The 24,462-nt window shown below is 36.9% G+C and overlaps 1 protein-coding gene across 3 annotated transcripts in view; it reads right to left on the bottom strand.

Moving 5' to 3' along the window:
- The window catches only part of LOC127424369 (importin-11), a 178,020-nt gene that overhangs the window by 79,968 nt on the left and 73,590 nt on the right, over nt 1–24,462 (bottom strand). For all 3 annotated transcript variants that reach the window (XM_051669497.1, XM_051669498.1, XM_051669496.1), the window contains exons 17-20: nt 12,155–12,188; nt 11,819–11,859; nt 10,658–10,774; nt 7,238–7,351 (exon numbers count right to left, since the gene is read on the bottom strand). In XM_051669497.1, the coding sequence (XP_051525457.1) occupies nt 7,238–7,351; nt 10,658–10,774; nt 11,819–11,859; nt 12,155–12,188 (306 nt within the window). The remainder of the gene's footprint in view (nt 1–7,237; nt 7,352–10,657; nt 10,775–11,818; nt 11,860–12,154; nt 12,189–24,462) is intronic.

Here is a 24,462-nt window from a genome sequence, read left to right as displayed (position 1 = left end):
GTCATGATGTATATTGTGATTATTGGATGGTTATTTTTTCTGTATTACGTATTTGAACGTTTAATACAATTTTACAGTAAAATGGTGTCTAATCAAATGAATTCATTAAAACTTAATTTTTTCAAGATAACCTTGAATTACTTTTATCAAATCTACTGCTTTTACACAAAATCCTCACAACACAATCCAAACCTACACATTGGAGATATTTGTCAAATTAAGTGCTGCACAACAGAACATCACAGATGTGAGATATTGTTTTAATACATTTATTTTATTATTGTTATCATCATTATTATTGAATTACAGTAAACATTACGTTACAATACAGTAGTAATACTTTGTTGCCTTTTCCCCATTTCATGCATCCATTTAAATCAGGCTTCTATTCTGCCATTTCCGTGCTTTTGACGGTAGTTTCTCACTTCCGGATAACCAGTTTGAAATCATCTTGAATTTCCAATACATCACCAAGTCCTAATTAGAAAACATATGAAACTTTTTTTTTCACCTTTTTGATTGTCATTACTTATATTTGAAATGCAATTTTTTTTATACTGTAATTTTGTGTACATCCTGGAATATTTGTTTATTAAAGGCCTGACAATACAAGTAGCAGTGCAAAGATGGACAAAAAATGTATTGCAAAAATAAAATAAATTGTGATAACAGGTTTTCAAGAGATTTACAAGGGAATTCAGCTCTCTAAAGTTCTACAAAATGTGATTCATTCCATTATACATTTTAAAAAACATAATTTTCATGCTAAATAGTGGCAGATGCAGTATTCTGTCAGCATTCTGTGCTCCCTAGTAAGGGAATCTTAGAAAACACATGGCCGCACTGTGTTCCCGAGTTCATTCAGAGGCCTCGTACAGGAGGCAGTCTTGTGAGCATCCTGGCTCTGCCCTGGGTGGGATGAGTCCACTCAGCCTGACTGATGAGGGCTCATCACAAAGACCACCGCAAAGAGCTCTTAAGTTCATGGCATGCCTGCCTGTGACAGTCTGCTGATTCTAAGCTGTCCATCAAACCATAGAAAGCAAGCTCCAGGGGGCTTAGAGAGGGTAGAATGCAGCATCTGCAGGACGCAGGTGATGCTTTGTTACTGTCAACGGGCCAATGATGAAAAACAACAAACAGAAGCCAAGGACAAGAACCGTGGACACTAAGAGTCATCACTTGGCAAGAAGGACGGCAGCTGGTGAGCAATGGTAGTTTGAAAGTTGAGTGAAATGGTAGTTGGTAGTTTTCAAATGTTTAAGAAATTTAAATCAACATAAATGAAAGGTAATACAACAAATACTACCATGATGAATAAATAAATGAAGTGCGTAATTTCAATGCCACAAGTGGCACCATACAGTATTACAAAAATAAAGTCTGAAATAAGAATTTATTCCCATATCATGAACAAGCCTAGTCAAAAGCAATCCATTTGGCAATGGAGTTTGTCAATCTGTCTTGTTTTCTCAGGACATGTTCTTGCGTTCCCTCTGCACTACTTTTAATTGTCTGTCTATGTATGTGCGTGTGTCCGACAGATGCTTTGAGTGCCTCACTGGTTTCAGCAGCATAAATGTTGTTTTTAGGATGCTATGTCAAGCAAAGGGATAGTTCACCAAAAAATTTAAATCCTCTCATCATTTACTCACTCTCATGCTATCCCAGATGTGTTTGACTTTCTTTCTTCTGCAGAACACATTTTTAGATTTTTAGAAGAATATTTCAGCTCTGTAGGTCCAAACAATGCAAGTGAATGGGTGCCAACATTTTGATGCTCCAAAAAGCACATAAAGGCATCACAGAAGTAATCCATACAACTCCAGTGTTTTAATCCAGATTTTCTGAAGTGATATGATAGGTGTAGGTGAGAAACAGATCAATATTCAAGTCATTTTTTGCTTGAAATTCTTCTCTGCCCAGTAGGGGGCGTATGCATGAATAATGTTAATCACTAAAAACACAACAAGAAGAATGTATAAGTTTCTCACCCACACCTACCGTATCGCTTCTGAAGATACAGATTTAACCACTGGAGTCTTATGGATTAATTTTATGCTGATTTGTGTGCATTTTGGAGCTTACAAATTTTAGCACCCATTCACATGCATTGTATGGACCAAAAGAGCTGAGAAATTCTTCTAAAATTCTTCATTTATGTACAGCAGAAGAAAGCAAGTCACACACATCTGGGATGGCATGAGGGTGAGTAAATGAGAGAATTTTCATTTTTGGGTGACCTTTAAAAGTAGTTGAGGCTTTGAAAATCACGTCTCGCGATCACGTCAAGAACATGTCCTGTGTGACTGGTTCTCGTTCTGTGGCTGTGCAGCTTGTGAGGTATGTTGAGCCGAGCTGACTGCCCCCTACTGACGTGGCTCATAAAAACCACATAATTACACTTATATAGCACTTTGCTGGCACTAAACTCAAAGCGCTTTATATAGTGAACAGGAGGTTCTCCTCAACCATCGCCAGTGTGCAGCCTCCACCTGTATGATGCAACAGCAGCCATGGTGCAAGTATGTCGAACTATGGCTTACACTGACACCTAGAGGCCTGGATGCTGCATCATTCAAACACAGTGGTTTTCAGCTACCAATGCCATTGTAGAAATTCACTATGCTCAGCAATGCAGAATTAATTTAATCCATGAATGGAAGCTCCCAATAACAGGGCAGTTACTAAGATTAAGCCAGTAGAATTCAGCTGGTCATGTGATGCTAACATGGCTGCCCCCATGAGGCACCCCTTCTCCATGTAGAATAAAAGAGCTTTTATAAGGTTACTGATATGACTGAACTCTTAATCTCACATGGAGAGGTCATGATATCATACGTATATTTTAAAATTACTATTAATTTCTTTAGAAGAAAAACTTTTAAAAGAGGAAAAACAATGAGCACCTTTAAATTGCTCCTATGCTAGGAAAATATTCATTAATTTCTTTAACGCTTTATTTTTATATATAATCAAATCACACTAAATTAACACGTTAAATTGAAAGACTTTTTTATTTTGGTGAAATATGACCCGAATATGTTCCTGATTCACACAGCAAAGTAGTAAACCAATCGGTTGGCAACGCAAAACTGAGCTTCGTGCCATGCCAAAGAACACCCCTTTACATACATTTGAATGCTCAACCTCTCAAGCATTTTTCTTGTGCAAGTCTTGTTGCTTTATTTAGGAACCCTGTTATATAGACTATCTATTTTACTAAAATGTTTCACCCCCCCAAAAAAGTGTTTCTAAATAACCGCCCCATCCATAACAACGGCCAATTCCGAGGCCACCTCATGTGCAATTTAGGCAATTTAGCATTAGCAGGTCAACAAACCATAAGCAAATGTGCTGTGAAGAGAGCATCCATTCTAGAGCATCTGACAGAAATATGCTTTTGGGGATGGACTAATGATGGGGCCATTTAGGGATGATTGACTTTGAATGTTAACTGGTAATATTGTATCTTCAGCATTTTGTGCCAGGCTGAAGCACAGCAGCTGTGATACCATATGGCTTGCATAGGAGGCCACGCAAAACAAACAAATGCAAGGTTAATAGCAAACTGTTGATGTCAGGTGGTAAGATATGCAAGTGTTGGATGCACTCAACAGACGTGCTCCTGAAGGCCTGTTGGCATTTTAATATGCAAATCTGAGGACTACAGCAAAAAATTCAAAAAGCTGGTCAACTAAGCTGGCACAAGTGGCAGATTTTCGGAAGTATGCAAATTCCAGCTAAGCCTGGGGCAATTTTTCAAACTGAATCATGTGCCTGTCTCCTGTGATTTACACGAATGGAAAACACTGTAATGAGGGGTCTTTAACTTGAGCGGAAAATGTTAACGAGCAAGATGTGGTTACTGAAGCACAGAGTGCTATCAAAGAAAAAGAACAGCTCATTCGAGCTGATGATTATTTAATAATTCTCTTCAGAGAAATGTTTGCAATATGAACTCAAAATCTAACAATAACTCTGACACAGGCAAGTATGAGTATAACTGACAATTTGTACATATAGACAGAAGTTGTAAAATCAAAGTCAATTTACATTTAAAAATCCAAACTTTTTTTTATTAGCTTTTATCACGATTCAAATATTGTTCCTTGCAAAAAAAGAAAGAAAAAAATGTGATACAAAAAATTATGTTGTGGATGAAATAATCACTGGATTGAAAGTTTTTCAGGTTATTGGCATGAAATCTTTGAAAGATGTTCATGTTTTTAGCATATTAACTATATATCCACGAGCAGAACCATATATTCATATATGGTTTTGTCTGAAAAAATAAAATAAAAATACATTCTGATCAGTCTATACACATATATTAAGCATTGTTTTTGCTGGGGTTTTTTTTTATAAAACAGCATAATTATTTAAATAAAGTTTTTTTATTTAGTAAGCCTATTGTTGTATCTTATGCAGAAAAACCCACCCCTAAACTGTGGTTGGTTCCTATACATGTCAGTCCAATGCTTTATTTCCTGTCTAAATAGGTGGTTCATTGCTAGAATAAGCTACAAATATTAAGTAGACCTGTTGCCACTTAGTCAAAGCTCTGGCTAAGTGAGACTAGAGCCACTTTCACACAGAGTTCCTGGGATGAATCCCAGCAAAGGATCCCTGGGTCTGTTCTGGGACTGCGAGGTTTTGATCATTCATACTGCCCGAGCTTTCCCAGAATCTGTGCTCGTATTCACACACATCCTGGAAAAAACCCCAGATGTGACGTCTATGTACAGAGTCTTAAGTTTACTGATAACCCACGTTTTTTCGTACCTTACCACAACAAAAACAACAACTAATAGTTAATTTCATCGTCTGTGCTGATGGTCCCGATGTGAGATTTGCATGATGGACAATTTTATTGATTTTATTAAGTTAAGACTACTTTAATAAATAGCTAATAAGATCATTTTTATATTGTTTGATGTAAATTGTGTTTGGCCAATAAAGGACAATAAAGATTTAAAGTGAAACCTGTCAAAATATACATATATTAACGTGCCACGGTGCATTGTTATATTATTAATATTAAATAATAGAAAAAATAAATGCATTTTCATACTGTGCTGCAAAAGATGTGTATTTGATTCAGTAATTGCTTTTGTAATTTAGTTTAAATTCTTAACGGGCCTACCTTCCTAAAAATAAAACTACACAGACGAGGCTTTTTAAACTATGCCTTTTTTCTTCAGACATTTCTTACAATCAAAAATGATTATTCAATTGCCGTTCCTTTGTTGGTGCTTTATTATTTTGCACTAGCACAGTAAAAGGAAATTCTGCATGTCTAAAGCACTTTTTAAACTATTTTTTTAAAAGTAGGCTATTTTATTAATAAAACATAGGCTAATTCTTGCGCTGCACTTGCATTTAGAAGCCTCGAGGCAAATGTCAAGGTATTGTTTTCATGATATGATTCTACAAGCTGTAAAATTGGAGAAAAAAAAAGGTATATTTGGAAGACCTCATGTATAAAAAAAAGAAAATAATTTTCTGTATTGTGTTCTTGTCCATTTAGGGTTAAGTAAATAAATGTATGAACAAAGTTGGCCTGTCATAAGCGCTTTGAGTTAAAGCTGTCGAGTTATTACAAATCTTCCGAAATGTACTGTATATGGTTGTTTCTTACTTAAGGGGGTCTATAATTTATTAGACTATTTACTTAATGTATTTACAATTATATTCATCTTCGCAAATTTCTTGGGATGATGCTCATGGAGATTGTACTTCCTGTATGGGATGGCTCATTTTTCCAACACATTTTGGGTTTTCATCAACATTTTACATATCCAAAAGTATTCGCAGTATTCGTACTGTACCGTTACGACATTGGGTATGCAGTGTTTTGAATGACAGAGGAATTTATTTGATCACGGAAGGTTTGTGTTGCTGTAATTGGTGAAAGAGTGGTGATGGCGTAGTGGGCTAAAGCACATAACTGGTAATCATAAGGTTGCTGGTTCGATCCCCACAGCCACCACAATTGTGTCCTTGAGCAAGGCACTTAACTCCAGGTTGCTCCAGGGGAATTGTCCCTGTAATAAGTGCACTGTAAGTCGCTTTGGATAAAAACGTCTGCCAAATGCATAAATGTAAATGTAATTGTAGCCAATTGTTTCTTTGTTGAATGGATATTTACAAATGGAAACATTCATTCCTTTACTTGGATTTGGAGAGATAAAAATCTGAAAAAAACCAACTGACTTTAAAAACAGATTTAAAGAATGAGAAAATGGAAATGTTCGACAGCCGTTTGAATGTTTTTTGTGTTTTCTTTAAACCGCAGTCCACCGTAAACTGTTAAATCTCTATTCTGCATACAGACTTTCTCCTTCTCATGATAAATACGTCATCACTACGACACACACCATTCCTGGGATCGGCTCTGCCTTTTGTTCACACAGACACGTTCCGGGATTGATCCCAGCAACGTTACTAGGGTCTGATCCCAGGACCAGATTTTCTGGCATTCCGGCTCAGGGGCTTGCGTTCACACAGAAGGCATTGACCTCGGCAATATCCTGGGATCAGAGCCCAGTGTGAATGAGGTTTAGGCCTCTTGCTCTGGCACAAATTTTGCTCAAAGCAACCAAAACTTCTCATAAACAGCTTAACCACTCTGAAGTCTCCAAGAACCAAAACCCTACATGCAGTTTAATTCATCAGTTTTCTTAATTTACTAACAAACCACCAAAAAGTGTGAAAGAGTTAATTTTCCTGCATTAGGGAAGTGTCGGTCAGTAAAGCTCTTGGTAAAGCCTAGTTCAAGATATCCTTTAACTGCAGACAATTTCAGAGTCATTCAACTCCACGGGGGCCGCAGTGACACAAAAACTGCTCCTGAAGTACATTGAGGGGAATAAAGAGAGGATGAAATGTGGAGCAATATAAAGAAGAACAGTGGCAAATTTCAAACACTCCCATCAATAACAAGCTCCTGTCTGCATGTGTGTTCATTCACTCACAGCAGGGAAGGGATGAAGTGGATTGGACTAAAATAAAGGTCTTCTAAAGGATTGGACAACCAGAGAGGTGCTCAGCACAAATGGAGGGCATGTGTTCACAGCTGTGGATGACGATGGTGAAAATTAGGGCCCCACTGGCGACGGTAAGCACATCACATTCAACTGAGTACTTCAAACGTGGGCAGAACGATAAACGCCTGGCTCGGCCGTATCAAAACCTCATTATCTGTTTCCCTCATGGCCTCGCAGGCATGTCATACCTGTACTAGGTGGATGAGGGTGGTGAGAATGGCACAGCGAAGCATGTTGTGCTCTACTGATTGCTTCCAAAGAAGAGGAAGGTACTGAACCAAGCAGCCCACATACGGTCGAATCTAATAAAGGAAAAAAAAGAGCAAGGCGTTAATCTCACTGCACACATTAACACATCAAATGCCAAAGCTTGAGCAAAGGACTCATACACACAGCCTGCTCTTTCCAACATTATAAGTTTTAATGATCCAGAATAAATCCAAGTACACACAGCTCTCCACTGAAAACTCTTTGTGCTGGGGGAAATCTGATTGACAGGTCAGTTTCAAACTGCCTCTTAAGAAAATGCTTTTCTATGCCTTAAAGCAATCCAGAAAAGAAGTTCACCCAAAAATAAAAATTCTGTCTTTATTTATTCACCCTCGTGTAGCTCCAAACCCATATGGTTTTTTTCTCCTTCCGAGGAACACAGAAATTGAGGAATTGTACTGGTCGCTCATTGTATGCACTGAAGACTAAAGCTTTGAAGCTTTAAAAAAGATGCAAAAGCACAACAAAAATATCATAAAAGTGGTCCATATGACTTGTGCACTACATTCCGTTATTACTAAAAATCTTGACATCAGAGTATTTGAAGAGACAAAAAGTAGCAATCAGCAGCAATGTCCGATTCGAAATTGTCCCTTCGCTAAGCTCTGCCCCCCTTGGTTACGGTCGCTTACTCTGACAAGCTCCACAGAACTCCCCATTGGAATGAATGGGAGATTGCTGTGAACAGTGTTTTTTGGGAAAATATTCTCATAAACGGAATGAATAATATTATTACATGGGCTGGAATGAAGAACGATATTGTAAAGCATATTTATCTTGTGTTTTTTGGAAAAGAATTTGTTAAATTACACATTAATTTGATAGAAAACTGTGGAGACTGTGAATCTGAATTTAGGCAAATGATCAACACAGTCACTTGAAATGAGAAAAGTGTCATTTGATGGCGATAACAAACCTCACAACATTGGCGTAAGTGAAAAGAACTGCTTTTAACGTCTCATAAAACAATCACTTTGATGCAGTGAACTCTTTATTTACGATCACCTTTACATAGACCTGAATCAATACATAAATGAATTAATGTTAAGTTTTTAGCTTAAATTTACCTTGAAGCAAATGTAGGTGTCCTCGCTGATGTTATACATGCTCATTTGGGAATGCAGAATCACAGTTTAATTCACAGCATGCTCTTCACAAGATTTAAAGATTTTTTTTTTTTTTTTTTTAAAGAAAGAAAAAACACTGCATGTATCCTCTCTGGGTACCTTGTGTCACTATTACAAGTGACCCAGCAAAAACATTTGTAATTTTCTTTGGATCATTTCGATAAAATCCCATTTAAAATGACTCAAACACACATTCCTCAAATAGGCACTCATTGTAAAAAGATAGGATTGGTCAGATACGCTTTCAAGGCGGGGCTTAGAGAAGGGTCAACTGATCTTTCGAGCAAGTTTTTCAATGAATCGTTTGATCCAGCTTACAATCTATCTGAATCGTAGTTCTCGAATGGGATTGATCCAGTTCTAGAGTTCAACTCAGTGACTCGATCCGGTCACAGCGTTTAAGTGAGTAACAACTCAAGACACAAAGCTAATATTGTATGGCTACAGAAGACTTAGAATATGGCAAAAGAGTTGCATGTACTACTTTTATGGTAATTTGTCATCTCTTTTGAAGCTAAGCCATAGTCCCTATTGATTGTAACTGCATGGACAAGAGCAACCAGTTCAGTTCTTCAAAATATCTCATTTTCTGTTCTACATAAAGTCAGTCATGTGAATTTGGAATGGCATGAGGGTGAGTAAATGATGACAGAATCATTTTTGAGTAAACAAATCCTTTAATCCTAATCAAGAATAAATCAGCAAACTGGCAGATGACAAATGGTTCCCAAAGATGATTTTTTTTACCATTTTTATGCCAGTCTCTCTCTCTTTGAAACATGTTGGCCAGTTCAGGTTTATAAACTATGAATGACGTAAACTTTAACAAAAGGTGCAATAGAGCTAAGCTCTGGTCTGGATACCTTTTAACAAAGCAGTTAAAAAATCATGAGAAAAGTTTTTTTTGGAAAAGGGTCATTTCACAAGTTGTGAATTGAAAACGAAGACTAAAATATCAAAAGGACCTGTACAGGGTCAAATCATACATTTCTGAGCTTATAATGGCATAAAAAGGGGATAAATGTTGTCCTGTGGTGGTAGATTTGACCGAGTCATTAAAATGTTATTTCTGCATGAAAATACTTTCATATTTAATACTGGTCATTTAACTCATTTTTTGTACAGTACAGCCGTCAATCACTGAACAATGCATTAAATAACCCCTCTGCTTCACAATCAAAACTTGACAGTGAAGGTTACTTCTGAAAGCTATTCTTTCTCAAGGCTCACTGCATGAGTGGCACAACCACTCTGATTTATTATTTTGATTGAACAGAAAGTTTAAAAGAAAAAGTTCACTCAAAAACTGAAATTCTGTCATACATTTTTTTTACACTTATGTCATTGCAAATGAGACTCCTTTTTCTGTGGAACACAAAAAGTGAATATTTGATGAACATTCTAGCCATTCTTTTCCATATAATGAGAAAAGAGTTCTATTTTGTGCATTGTACTGCATATTTCAAGTCATCTGAAGTAATAATAAAGTTTTGTGTGAGGAAGGGACCAAAATTTAAATTCACTGATAATCTAACCCCAGTGGGTTGTTAACATCTGCAAATTACAAAATTGAACTTGAGAACCAGATCAGTCTGATTCTTTAACAAGAACTTGCCAAGGAGGTCTAGGGTGGATGCCAATAATTTTTGTTTCAATAACAATGACTTAGATAAAAAATATGATAAAAATTATTTAAAAAAAATGTTTTAGACAAGGAACAGAACAGATTTAGATCTGTTCCTCCTACAAAGCTAACATCTGGCTTCAGAAGACTTGGAAAAATTTGCATACTGACCACTTTTACGATTATTTTCAGTCATTTTGGAGCTTGATAGCCCTAATCCTAATTCACTCTCAATATATGGAAAAGAGTGGCCACAAAAGAAAGAAAATCATGCAAGTTTAGAATGACATGAGGGTCGAACTATTCCTTTAAATCACAAGCTTTGAAGTATAAATAAAAAATGGCATTCATTAAATGGTTCCAAGCCAAGGCTCATGCAGAAGTTCATCTTTGACACAGGTTGCGGCCTCGTTTTCAGTCAGACTGGTTTGTTAATGACATCAGTTCGTGTCTTTCAGTACACAAATAAATAAATAAATAAATAAATAAATTATGTGACCTGACTAGCAAAGAACCATCCGGGTAACAATGTGTTTTGATGACAGCATTTGACCTGTGACCTTTTATGAACTGAAACTGAAACTCACCTGAATGCTGACTCGCTCGATGACACAAGAGATAACGTGGAGAACTTGCATTTTAGTGTCGCATTCATTGACCTGTTGCAACAGCTGGAACAACAGACCGAATACAGACTCCAAGTACTGAAGGCCAAAGGAGAGGAATGAGAGAAGAAACCAATGTTAATGAAGAACAAATCTTAACTTAATGAGTATGACCCCGTTTACACCCGCTTCAAACATCTGTTTCAGGCAATCTGATGACATGTGGACAAACCAAAATGTTTTGTAATCGGATCACTCAAACCACATTTGTAGGTACAAATGCTTGTGGCCACATTGCATTTGTAGTGTGAACACTAATCCAACCTGATGCATCCTGGACAACATCAAAGGGCCACCAACTCACCTGTCAATCAATCACTGTGATAAAACAAGGTTTTAAACTTAAGCCAGTTATGTGCTGCTTTAAAAAATAATAATAGTGTGATCAGAAAATTTGGAAAGCACATACAAAGTCTTTCTAGCAAGTCAGTACACTGTCGGCCATCTTTGGAACGCTCTCGAGAGGCTATTTCCAGTCATGCCAGTGCAGCTCCTATCTACTTGAATGGGGGAACACCAAAATCTCAAACTGTTGGTCAAAATTATGATCAAAGAACAAATTTAAAATGAGCTATAAAATTTGATAATATTGGAATCATATATTGTGCTGCTTCATATTACGCTAAAACACACAATTTTCCTGGCTTGTATAGCTAATGAGCATGCGCGAACTTGTTGATTGACAGGTGATGTCTGTATCTAAAATGTGATTGGCTCTTTTACCTGTAAGGCGGGACTTCCTTTTTACAGCTGCTGACCATTGGGTGTTAGAGCTTCTTGGTTGGGCGTTCCATTTTCTCCCATTCATTTAAATAGAAGTGACCCATCTCTGCTAAATAGTCTCTGGCGTATATAAATATACATGCACAAAACTTCTCAGAACACAAGTGGCCACAACAGATGCATTTGAGATGCATGTTACATACTACCAGATGTAGAAGGTGATCTGTCTCTTCTGATCACTTGTGATCAGATCCCCTGGGACAGATCTTACTACCAGGTGTAAGCAGGGCCTATTTCCCAATGGAAACCCAATGCAATTAAGTCAGATGTTCAAAATAACTGGAGGGGGTGTAATCTTACCGGTAAGAACTGCTCCGTTCTGAACTCGAAGTCATCAACGGGTGAGTCTGTGTTAAGTGTAATGACTGCAGGTGAGATTTCAGGAGACTCATTGACCTTTTAATTACACACTTGATTAGCTGACACGCAGATGAATGGGGATGTGAAGCACTTCAAGCAATCATTTGCCATCATGTAAATAAACGGGTGTTTTTTGAATGGCTCTAGGTTAATAGACAAACTAATTACAAGAGTGCTTAAACAAATGCATCCAATTACAGGTGAAAAATGACTACCCTGGTGTAAACTTTGTAAACTATGGAAAGTTCAGCATCCCACAAGCAAAGTAAAGGATATCCAACTTTAGTGTTGTGGCTGTTTCGATGCGAACCTAAAACAGAGAAAATCATTTTTCTGAATACATACAATTTTACAGTACAATTCAATTCAAAAACACATTTAAAAACAACAGCAGCTGAGCCAAAGTGCTGTACAATTCAAGAACAATAAAACAATACGAGAAAAAAAAAAGAAAAAGAGAAACAATGCAGATGAGAAGAGATTTCCAAGTTGTGAATTTAACTTATGCGCAAAACTATATTAATTGCACAAACAATGTGTGATAAAAGCCCATCTAATGTGTTAAAATAACAAATCATAACTTCCGCAGAAATTGTAGCCACTGTGACTCTTTTATTAATAAATAGTTGCCATTTAGAGCATGCAGACAAAACACTAAATTGGGATTTTAAGAATCAATATTGGGATCGTTCAAATGAAGATCCCAATTAATACAAAAAAAATCTATATTTTTATGCAGCCCTATAGCAAAATAATGACTGATTTGCTGAAGACTTTGATCCCACCCCCAGCTTCAACCAGTAGCCCAGCCCAAAACACACGACATTAGTTGGGCAAAAAGCTGACATGTCAGGCTGCTCATAAAAACAGCAGTCAAAGAAAGCACCACAACAGTGTTTGCACTCATCAGAATGTCAACCTATGAAAAGCTTTTCTGATAGTTCCCTATGTGCATTAAACTGGGATAGTAGAATTAGTTTTATCATAAAAAAAAAAAAACACGCTTCACCTTCACAGTACACTTTTAAATGACAACCATTAATTTATCCTCAAATCAGTGTGGTACACAATGACAAGAGACCTCCAAGCCTATTCAAGTGCCCTCAAAAGATAAATCTTAGCATTAGCCTATAACTGGAACACAATTAACATCATTACTTGGCCATGTTGGAGTGGGTAAAGGCAGAGCCTGAGTGAATTAACAGGGATCACATAATGAGTAAGACTCTCATCATGCAGTGCTCCACAAACAGGTTTAGAACGAACTATAGCAGGGGATGATGAAATTATCAAAACGTACCAAAACTAATGATCAAGCAATATTGCGAGTAATGACCAGCAGCTCAGTAGAATCCATATATTAAGTAATAAACTGACAAAGACCAAACTGGACAACAAAGACAGGCCATCTTAGCTATTGAACTCATGATTGATGTCACTGACAGGTTTATTTGAGCTATAATGTCCCTTTTGCTTACATATAAAATACATTATCTCCCAGCTAATGCTGTTAGTTATACAGGGGACCTTTTAACTATGTACATTTTGAAAATATTAATTGTACTTATATTTTATTACATTTTTCATCATTTTGGCTTTATAAAAATGAACAAATAAATGTATTCAATCAATAAATAAGATATTATATTTCATATATTATTTTTGTTACATATTGTTAAATTGCATAATTTGTACTACTTACAAGTATTTACATTGATTTGTTGAAAACGTGCTACTGTCTCTTTAACAAAAAACTGCATTTCTGTAAACAGCCCCTTCAAATGAGCGCATGTTTTTGATCAACAACTGTCTGTAAAGAACAGAAAGGGTATTAAAAGAGACATTATTCAATGACAAATGGGATGTGTGGATCTCATCTTGGACACACATTACACGGAACAACTTTTACTCTCAACATGCTGTGAAAGGATCTCGCTGCTGAACACTTCTCGACTAAACTACACAATTACTGGTGAGTGAAATGTAAACATTTACAAGCCAGTTGCCAAATATATTCACTTTAATCACATAGTGTGAAATTTGGTTGCAAATGCGATTGATTTCCTCTCACTGTAGTGGAGGGTTGCGCATTGAGTGTAAGATCGATCTTGGGATTTAAGAATCGATATTGAGATCATTCAAATGAAGATCGCGATTAATCGGAAATGCTATATTTTTACCCACCCCTAACAGTCACAGCAGTAAAGATGAAGTGCGTAATTTATTCCATCTTAAAACACTTTCACCTAAAGCAGCTTAATGTGCATAGGCAAAACGCAGTAATTACTCTTTTGGTAAAAAATGACCAAATTGGGTCTCGTAGACTGTAATTTGTCCTGTGAAAGGCGGGCCTGGGTCAACTATGCTCCGATTCAGAAAACATTTTTATTTGATTAAAACTGTATGTATCAATTTGATTAAACTCCATTTGATAATAACATTTTGTATCTGTAAGACTTTATACAGTTCTTTTAATCAAGTCATTTTCTGTGTAATTTCATAAAAAATCTGAGGCTTTTTTTTTTTTTTTATTGATTATAGTACCGATTTAGTATTGATACCGATCGTACCGAAGCCAAAATGTTGGTATCGGAGCAACCCTAATAATGACATTATGAATTGTAATTGAATCGTGAAATATGTATCGCAATAACTATGGTATCGTGAGGTGGTTGCCGATTCGCAGTCCTATTGAAAACTCATTATTTTTGAAATTCCATTTGGTGGCCCAAATTACACATTTCAGCTTTAAGTCTTTAGGGGTTTCAGATGTGTTAATGGAAAACTTAAGAGCGTGTTGCACAGGTGGTACAGTTTTCACTTAATTTACTTCCCTATATAGGCAAACAAATTAGCAGCATATAAAACCTATCATTTTCTAATTGTCACTGCTAAATTACAAACTGTAAATGGTGTAATTTACAGAAACAATAATGATAGCTGGAAAAAACATGTCACCTGTTACAGAATTCAGTCTATGTTCATTCAAATGGGTTTAAGGGGGCTTACATATTTTACAAAGGAATAAAAGCAGAGATAAGCAGGGCTGCCTTTTCTCTCAGAGGCATCCGCAGCATGACACATCAAACACTTTCTGAAAATAAAGCACTCCCTTCCAGAGTACGGAGCGCCCACCCAGTATGAGAGAATTATGAGTGAGAAGATGGAATTCGGTGACAGTAACTTAACAAGGTTTCAGCCTGCCGCTGAATGTCGAATGACTCTGTGTGCTACCTGCCCAACCAGGAGAGTCTTTTCACCCAAAGGTTCTACTGTTATCAACCTTCTCAGCTTGCCTGTTATGGATATGAGCATCTAAATCCTGCTTTCTATGGCTCTGAATGGAAAAGGTGGCGAATAATAGCTATTAGTCTTTGCAAGACATCGTAGAAGACGCAGCTGCCAGAGTAATCCCCCACCCCCCACCCATATTTCCCTAATAACATATAATGGGAAACAAAAAATAAAGAATTATAAGTCACAACAATTAAAGGCACAGCGTTTTCCCCCCGGACATGTAGCAGCAGCACCGCATATGAATGATACTGTGCGAATGTACGAAATTTCCAAATGCATGTTGTATATATGTATGAGGGTGCGTGCATATGAAAGCAATTAGTCTATTCTTTTCAAGATGACAAACCATGAAATAGAACTAGCCCAATCTAATTTTCTTTGCATAATAGAGTTCAGGCAATGTTGAAACTTGTAAGATAAATTATCTTCTACAGTGGAAAAATGAGGTGGTAAAATTTCCTAAGGCATAAGAAGTCTGTTCTCTCCAACGCTTTTCTAGGGTGGCCAAAAACAAGGGTTGGGAATCCAGTATTTTTTCCCCAAAAATATTGAAACCATATGATTTTTGCCATTTGGTTCAGTCAACTGTTCTGAAATGTCAGCAGTGCATTCCTTCACTGATGTGGATGGAGCGCTGTATTAAAATGCAATACTCTCATCAGAGCCACCTTAAACCTTGTTGTTATGCCAATCATTGTGTTTCCAATTTGCTGTTGGGTCTGCATAAGAATCAACAATTAACTTTCGAGCGTGCCATTCATTGTGTCATGAAGGCATCTTTTCACGGTATGCATGCCACTTCAGTGGAAAAACCCCATTAGACATTTTTTTGCCTCCACAGACATGACATGCCTCACAAACTAAATACAAGTTAGGATAGGTTGAAGTGAGATAACAAAGAGAGAAGTTGCTAGAAGCATTAAATATGAAAGGGTAATAATAATACCCTGCTTTAAGAATTGTAAAATACTATATATCTTTGGTTTATTACTTGTCTGAAATATGAAATGATTTCATCATTTGACAACAGGCTGCTAAGGCTGAATGCAATAAGAACTGCTTTCCAATCATTGCCCATTCATTCTTCCTCAAAATTGCAAAAAGAAATTTTAGGAGGATTAAGGAAGCAACATCGTTAAGTGGAATTGAAACTAGAGGTCGGCCGATAGTCGGTATTCTGCAATTATCCGACTAACTAAGGTGGTGGAAAAGGCTGAAAAGTAAAAAAAGAAGATTCTTAGTCTTTCCATACTGGTACGGATACATATATGGAGGCTACATGAGTCCAAAAAAATAATTAAATCTCAGATGCAATTTATTAGTCAACAACAATCCCAATAAAAAAATGGGAAAAAAACGATTTGGTCCAAAATTTGTCCTTTTAAATATAAACAAGCCCAAAACATAAAAGGGACTCTAATTTTGAAATGACAGAGACTTGGCTCTGTTACAATGCTCTCTATCCTTAAGTAATACTGAATTAAGCTTTTTATAGATTATATATTTCACCAAATGAAGGCTTTTGTACATATCTTTCACCAGATGAGATTTAATGAGAAATAAGGTTTATTATTACCATGGTCCCATGGTGTTTATACTTGCGTACTATTGTTTGTACAGATGAACGTGGTACCTTCAGGCGTTTGGAAATTGCTCCAAAGGATGAACCAGACTTGTGGAGGTCCACAATTTTTTTTCTGAGGTCTTGGCTGATTTCTTTTGATTTTCCCATGATGTCAAGCAAAGAGGCACTGAGTTTGAAGGTAGGCCTTAAAATACATCCACAGGTACACCTCCAATTCAGTACACCTCCTATCAGAAGCTAATTGGCTAATGACATCATTTTATGGAATTTTCCAAGCTGCTTAAAGGCACAGTTAACTTAGTGTATGTAAACTTCTGACCCACCGATATTTTGATATAGTCAATTAAAAGTGAAACAATCTGTTGGAAGAATTACTCATGTCATGCACAAAGTAGATGTCCTAAACGACTTGCCAAAACTATAGTTTGCTAATATTAAATCTGTGGAGTGGTTAAAAAATGAGTTTTAATGACTTCAACCTAAGTTTATGTAAATTCTGACTTCAACTGTACATGCAAGATATGAAGTTGGAGATACGATGTATGTGCTGAAGTGACACATTGCCCATTTAGTTGCAGTTTTCTTTTGAATGCCCTCACTTTAATTTAGAACAAGGGTGTTCAACAGGGCGTCCGCGACCCTCAGAGGTTCTGTGGTGGTACCGCAGGGGGTCTGCAAATTATTGTTTGATTCACCATTGGCACTTGTAATAATCACTCACACGTGAGCGATAGCTAGAAATAAGTGTATGTATTGTAATCCATCGACATGTTGAAGTTCCTCACACATGCATGCCAAAACGTACTCTTTCTTTTTAATCCTTGCTCATATTCGCACATCCTGTTTTATTTTGTTATGAAAGGATTGGAACGCTGAACACTATAAAAGTGTGACGAAACTGAGCTAGTCAGCAGAAGCGTGCAGCGCGGACAAACCATTCATGCGCCCATGCTCATCACGAGCCGCTCAAAGCGCGACACACATCAGGTTCAGCAGCGCTGCAGTAGAGGGTCGCGTGAGTAAACGCGTCTGCTTTGCGTTAGTCATGCTGTGCGGTTGAGCTGATGATAGCCAACAGTTTCTTTTATTATTATTTGCCTTTTGCTTTCAGAACAATAGCCTACTTGCCAGGTGTAAATAAATAGTTACCGCTGAGATTATCAAGCTGGCATACACGGTCCTGTACGTTCCACACACAGGAGACGGTGACTCAAAACAACATAATTAAAGGTGCACTCAGTCATTCTTTTCCTCATTGCAAAGTTTTACTCCTAATGTAAAATATATGTATAAAATTGATCACTCACATGAGATGAGGACTCCATATTAGTAACCTTATAAAAAAAAATATTCTGCATGGACAGGGTCTGTTTGTTTGTCTGTTGGTGTCTATCTGTCTGTCTTTTTCTTTTTATTAAGGAGGGGGTATGGCACAGTGATTAACAAGTGAAATGAAAAGTTGCAGACCCCTGCTGTACATTATTGATTGATTATTTCAATAGCTTTGCGATATAAACATCATAAATTATATACATACATTAATATGGTAACCTACCATACACGTTTTTATAGGCATAAAACACTCAATTTGATAAAATATGTAACAGGGGTCTGGGTTCCGGTAAAGTCTCCAGAGCTGCTGATTTGTTGCAGCCGTGAATAAGTCGTCTGTCTTTGCCTCGAGTCTCTGAACCCCGCGGCAACTGTCAGATCAACTCAAACTGTGCGTCTGCACACTGATATGACAGCACCTCTAGAGTCCAAACTGCGCCACACTCATAGATGACGTGAGTGTGTTTGTGAAAGGCTAGTTAGGTTTAAATCCGGGTACGTATAACACGTCAATGAGCTTTTATAATTAACAACAATTTTAGGCTAAAACTTATATTTATATGGGAAAGTACATTTTATTTGCTGATTTTTGGAAGTTTTACAACATTTTAATCACATTTTTGCCATTACATGTTCATTTTAAATGGACAAATGAATTTATAAATGTACAGATATTCCATGTAGTCTCTCACTTAGTATGAGGTCACAAAAAAAGTACAAAAGTAAATGTTTTAAAATCATTTTAGATGGGAGTATAGCATAGCATGTCACCCAGGACTATGCACATTAATACACTGTATAAAATTCATTTGATGTGCGGTCAAGGATGCCAATATATCGGCAATCATCCAATCAGAATAACATTTTAATTCACCCGTTTTATAGTATTAGTGTTATTACTTGAGGTTTTTGTTTTACATAGTTTTAAGTGTTACATAATATGAAGTTGTTTCTGCACTGCACAAATATTACAGGTACATGTTTCATTTAATATCAGGTCATACTGATTTTACAAAATAATTTGCAAAATGATAATAAAATAGTTTTAGTGCAGCAAGTCACAATGCAGGACATGTCAACTTCCCAAAAGTACTTTAAGAGAACTACCCTTCCACATTGGTCAGTTGACATTTAGAACTCACTACTCAGACAGAGGACAGAACTTTAATGCACAACACATTTTTGATGAAACGTGACATACATTGAAGTAATACTTTAACTGCACCCCCAGTTTGTTTCGTTTTCCATCATTCAATAATATTTGTCTCCTTTTCTCTCTCTGAACAGGTTGGCTAAGTGAGACGGAGCTGGGTTTTATACATGGCTTTATAAGTTCTCTCACACACAGCAAGCAGTTGTGCATTTGAAGGGGAGTTAATGGTGTTTGGGGAGTTTGTGATCTGCCTTGTTCCAGTGGTATATGACTCCAATACATAAACACACGGGTGCACGCTCAGCGGAGAGCTCTCAGACATTTGAACCGCATGCTAATGGTCTGCCATCTCCATAGCTTAAATATTTGAACTGGATCTGCTGAGCGTCTGGAGCCTGCAGGTGCGATATGGCATGAGATAGTGGGCCGCACAACAGACTTCCATAAACAAAATGAACAAATCAATGAATAAATAGGAACGCATTAGGGCTGGGCAGTACAACAGTGTACAACACACGACAGCAGAAATATCTGCATGGCTGTCAGTGTGCAGGACTGCTTTATGTACTTCATTTGTGAGAGCGATTAAAAAAAAAAAAGATTGACTAATGCTAAAGTACAGAGCAGGGAACAAGTCAGGACTAGGAAGAACTTGAGTTAGGGATGGAGGGAGGTGTAAGCCAGTAGGCACGACACAAAACAGAGCTCATGTATTTACAGTTGCATGAGCATTGCAAATTGCCGTTTTATAATTTAATTAATGTGTGGTGGCAGATGAGCATACAGTAACATGGCTCATCCGATCAAAATTTAGAGACTAAACTATTCATTGTATACAGTTATAACTGTTTTATTGTTTTGAGTCTTTTGTTTTTAACTCATTTTACATGTTTGTTCGTTTTCTGTTGTTGTTGTCTGTTTGTTTTTTTGTACTGATGCAAGACTTATTCATTTGTTATGAATAATGTTATTTTTTGGTTTGTGTTCATCAAGATCCAAGAAGCTAAACAATAAAATGACAAAGTACTATCATTTGTAAAGTACTGTATATCACTACATTATGCAAAATTTTACACTACTTCATGGATTTTTACTACAGTAATAAGGCCTTATGATTTCCGCAATGCGATGTCAAATGCGAAGTTAACTATAATCCACCGTGAAGCGCACAGCACATGCAGACTATGTATTTAAATAATTACGCTGTAGCCTTTTGTGGTTTAATAAACACTTTAAAGAGCACCTATTATGGTTTTTCAAATATTACCTTTCATGTAGTGTGTTATATAGCTGTTTGTGAATGTAAAAAAGTCTGCAAAGTTTCAAAAATCAAAGTGCACGAAATATGGAGTTATTAATACCCAAAAGAAAGAACCGATTCTGAACACCTGAAACGAGTCGTTAGTAATTCCAGACTTACTTCCTGTACTAACCTACGTGATTTGGTAACAAAAAATCCCGGCTCTGGTCTGTTCACATGTACAGTCAGTGCAGGCTGTTAGCCTCTGCTAACGGGCTAACTCACATTATTGTCAAACTACATATAAACTTACCACAGAGAAACGTCCTGTTCTCGTCGTGCTTGCGATGGTGGTTCGGGTTGATCTTCCGATGTATCACTATCGGACTCGGGCTCAAATTGGTAAGGTAAAACAGACATTTTTTCAGACGGAGCTGAAACTCGGATATGGTAGTGGGTGTTTCCTTTCCGACACGCGCTGTAAGCGGTAGACCAATCACAACAAACTGGGACATCTGACCAATCAGAGCAGAGTAGGCTCTCTGAAAGGAGGAGTTTAGAATGAATCCTTCAGAACAGATCATTGAAGGAGTCGTTTTTGACACTGGGGAAAAAAAGGTAATGCTGCAATTTAAATTATGAGCAAATTAAAGTGTTTTTTGACCTGTTTTTTGATGCATGTAAATCTACATGACCTTTAAAACAAAATTAGGCATGTTTAAAAAACACAATAGGTTCACTTTAAGCCACATAGGAAACGGCTTATCTGGAAGTGAGAAGCTGTCATCAAAAATGTACAAACAAAAGTGCTTCATTTAGTTTTCTGCCAAAACAAAAGCACAAAGTAGACGAATGAAATTAAAGAAATTGCAACAGAAAAATATTACTATTGTATAATAAAATGTAATATTCAATGTAGTACTAAAAAATAATAGTAATAATAATTACATTATATTTTAGAATTCCTGACAACAAGTGTGCTGTTTAATCAATGAATTTGAAAATATAAAATGGAAAGCATGGAATTCGGGAAAAAAAATTATCATTTGGCCCTATTTAAACCTTATATATATATATATATATATATATACACACACACACTGTGCAAAAGTTTTAGGCACTTGTGAAACATTTTGCATAGTGAGGATATCTTCATAAATAATGCAATAAATAGCTTTCATTTATCAATTAGTGTCATACAAAATCCAGTAAACATAAAAAATCTAAATCAATATTTGGTGTGTCCATCTTTGCCTTTAAAACAGCCCCAATTCTCCTAGGTACACCTGGACACAGATGTTCTTGGTTGTTGGCAGATAGGATGTTCCAAGCTTCTTGGAGAATTCACCACAGTTCTTCTATCTATTTAGGCTGTTTCAATTGCTTCCGTCTCTTTATGTAATCCCAGACTGACTCGATGTTCAGTGGGGGCTCTGTGGGGGCAATGCCATCTCTTACATGGCTCCCTGTTCTTCTATTCTAATCTTTTTTATTTGCAAATGTAATGTTTGTGAGTCTAAAATGCATTTATCCTATTGACACACTAAAGCTGAAAATATAAGTAACCATCTTTAGACAAAAGTTTTTTTAAACATCTTAAGTGCCTAAACCTTTTGCACAGTACTGTATATTATATTAATATTGGGATAAGAGTACTGTGGTATAAAACTATATCAAACTGTTATACAAGATATATGTCATCACGCCAAACCTAGTACATCGCAACCTTTTCCAAGCTTCCGGGCACTGCTATTGTGATGACTCTTGAATCACATCCTAGTTTTATGCATGTTCTATCACTAAATTTTATTTTTATTTAGTCTTCAGTTGTGCTAACCTGTGTGATGTTAATTACTAATCCCTTATAAGAAATCAAGCCAGGACAATAAGCATAATTTAAATGTAGATTAAAAAGTGTGGGTCATTACCATTAAAAAGAAGCAGGATTTGGAAGCCAGAACCAGAATTAGCATCTCAATCAGCACGAAGGAAACGAAAATGATTTGTGGGCCGTCATTTGCCTTTAACATTGAAGATATTTGGGGCCTGGCTCAGCGAGTAAAGATGCTGACTACCACCCCTGGAGTCGCGAATACGAATCCAGGGCATGCTGAGTGACTCCAGCCAGGTCTCCTAAGCAATCAAATTGGCCCGTTTGCTAGGGAGGATAGAATCACATAGGGTAACCTCCTCGTGGTCGCTATAATGTGGTTCGCTCTCGGTGGGTGCATGGTGAGTTATGCGCTCTCAACAAGCCACGTGATAAGATGCATGGGTTGACGTCTCAGAAGCGGAGGCAACTGAGATTCGGCCTCCGCCACCCGGATTGAGGCGAGTCACTATGCCACCACGAGGACTTTGAGCGCATTGGGCATTCCAAATAAAAAACAACAACAACAACAAAATAAAAACATTGAAGATATATATATAAAAAAAAAAAAAAAAAACACTTCATCATAGATAACGAGACCTGCTCTCTGCTTGCCATCTCACTGTTCACCATTACTGGGCGGGGCTATGGAAGTAAAGTAGGCTTCGATGTATTGTTTGAGGCCGTCGGATGCAGATCTCTACCACAGTGTGACATCACAATGTGGAGGAAGTAGAGAACGAGTCGTTTTGGCAGCTTGATTTCAACAAATGCTCTTTTTGCAGTGAGGTGGAGGTTTTGAGTTCTGAAACTTACAATATGTTTTTATAGTACAAAGAATTCTTACAAGTCAAAAGTTCAAGGAAAATTGGATTCCTCATGTCATGACCCCTGCAGCTCAAAATTTGCTGCAACAAGATCACTGAATCAGTGAGCTCAATTCTAGAACTGGATAATAGAAAATATTGTTCTCAAGTCAGTTCTTTTGGGCAAACCTATTGATCCAGTTGATGAATAGATCTGAACTATTAATTCACAAAATAACTGTAAAAGTTTCTCACATAGCACAAAGTGCACATGCAATAAATTTTTCAACAAAATGTGGTTAAGCTGTCCTGGCCGGAGGGTGCCTTTGGTCACTGGCAGTCGTATTAGTGATTAGCCACTGGAGTGGGCTGATTAATGGCGCTGGCCTTACGGTGGCATCTAATGATGGCCTCTCATTATTTACCAAGACAAAATACGGCTATTCAGAGTCCTCACATGTCCCTAATTGGGGAAGACAATATTGATTTAAGTCAATGGGTGATTTGTCAAGACTTTCAATGCTAAGAAAGCTAATCAATGTTTGGTGACGCTCATTGGGCATTCATGACTGCCCTCCCGCCTAAAGCAACATCAACGCAGCATGTTTTCTGGACATCAGCTTGCTAAGGATTATAATCCTCCTCAAAATACTACTAAGAAAGTCCTTCAAAAAAAGCAGACATCCTACAGAACATAGTTCAATATTTAAACGTTTATCCAATGGTCTAAAAAAATAGATAAATTTTTTGCTCATGGAAGACTTAAAGCAAACAGATTCTGGAAGATAAAAAAAAACATGTTCAGAGATGTAAATATTTGCATTTTAAACAAGTATGATTGCCTGATCTCCTTAATTATTTCTATGCAGAAAAAAAATTAATCGGCCACAATATTAAACCGCAGACACCTACTGTAGCAAAATTGCAATATTTGTTTAAAGCCATTAAAGATGCAATCTGTCATTTTTTCCCCCCCCTTATATAAAAAAGTTTTACTTAAGATGTTAATAGTAATTTTGAAAAATATGTATAAAATCATGAGCACTAACACGAGAAGAGCCATATCAGTAACCTTATAAAAGCCATTTTATTCTGCATGGAGAGGGTCCCTTAAATGGGGGCTGCCACGTTAGAATCACATGACCAGATGAATAATACTTGCTTAATTTCAGCAAATGCCCTGTTATTGGACACTTTCACTCAGGGATTAAATTAATGTCTGACTGTGAATTAGCGTAACTAATGGTGGTAACTAAAAACTGTTACATTTGAATAATGCTGCATCCAATCCCCTAGGTGTC

The sequence above is a fragment of the Myxocyprinus asiaticus genome, chromosome 33 (genome assembly GCF_019703515.2).
Source record: "Myxocyprinus asiaticus isolate MX2 ecotype Aquarium Trade chromosome 33, UBuf_Myxa_2, whole genome shotgun sequence".
Taxonomy (NCBI): domain Eukaryota; kingdom Metazoa; phylum Chordata; class Actinopteri; order Cypriniformes; family Catostomidae; genus Myxocyprinus; species Myxocyprinus asiaticus.
The sequence above is the reverse complement of the archived record's forward strand: the minus strand, read 5'-3'. Positions and strand labels throughout refer to the sequence as shown.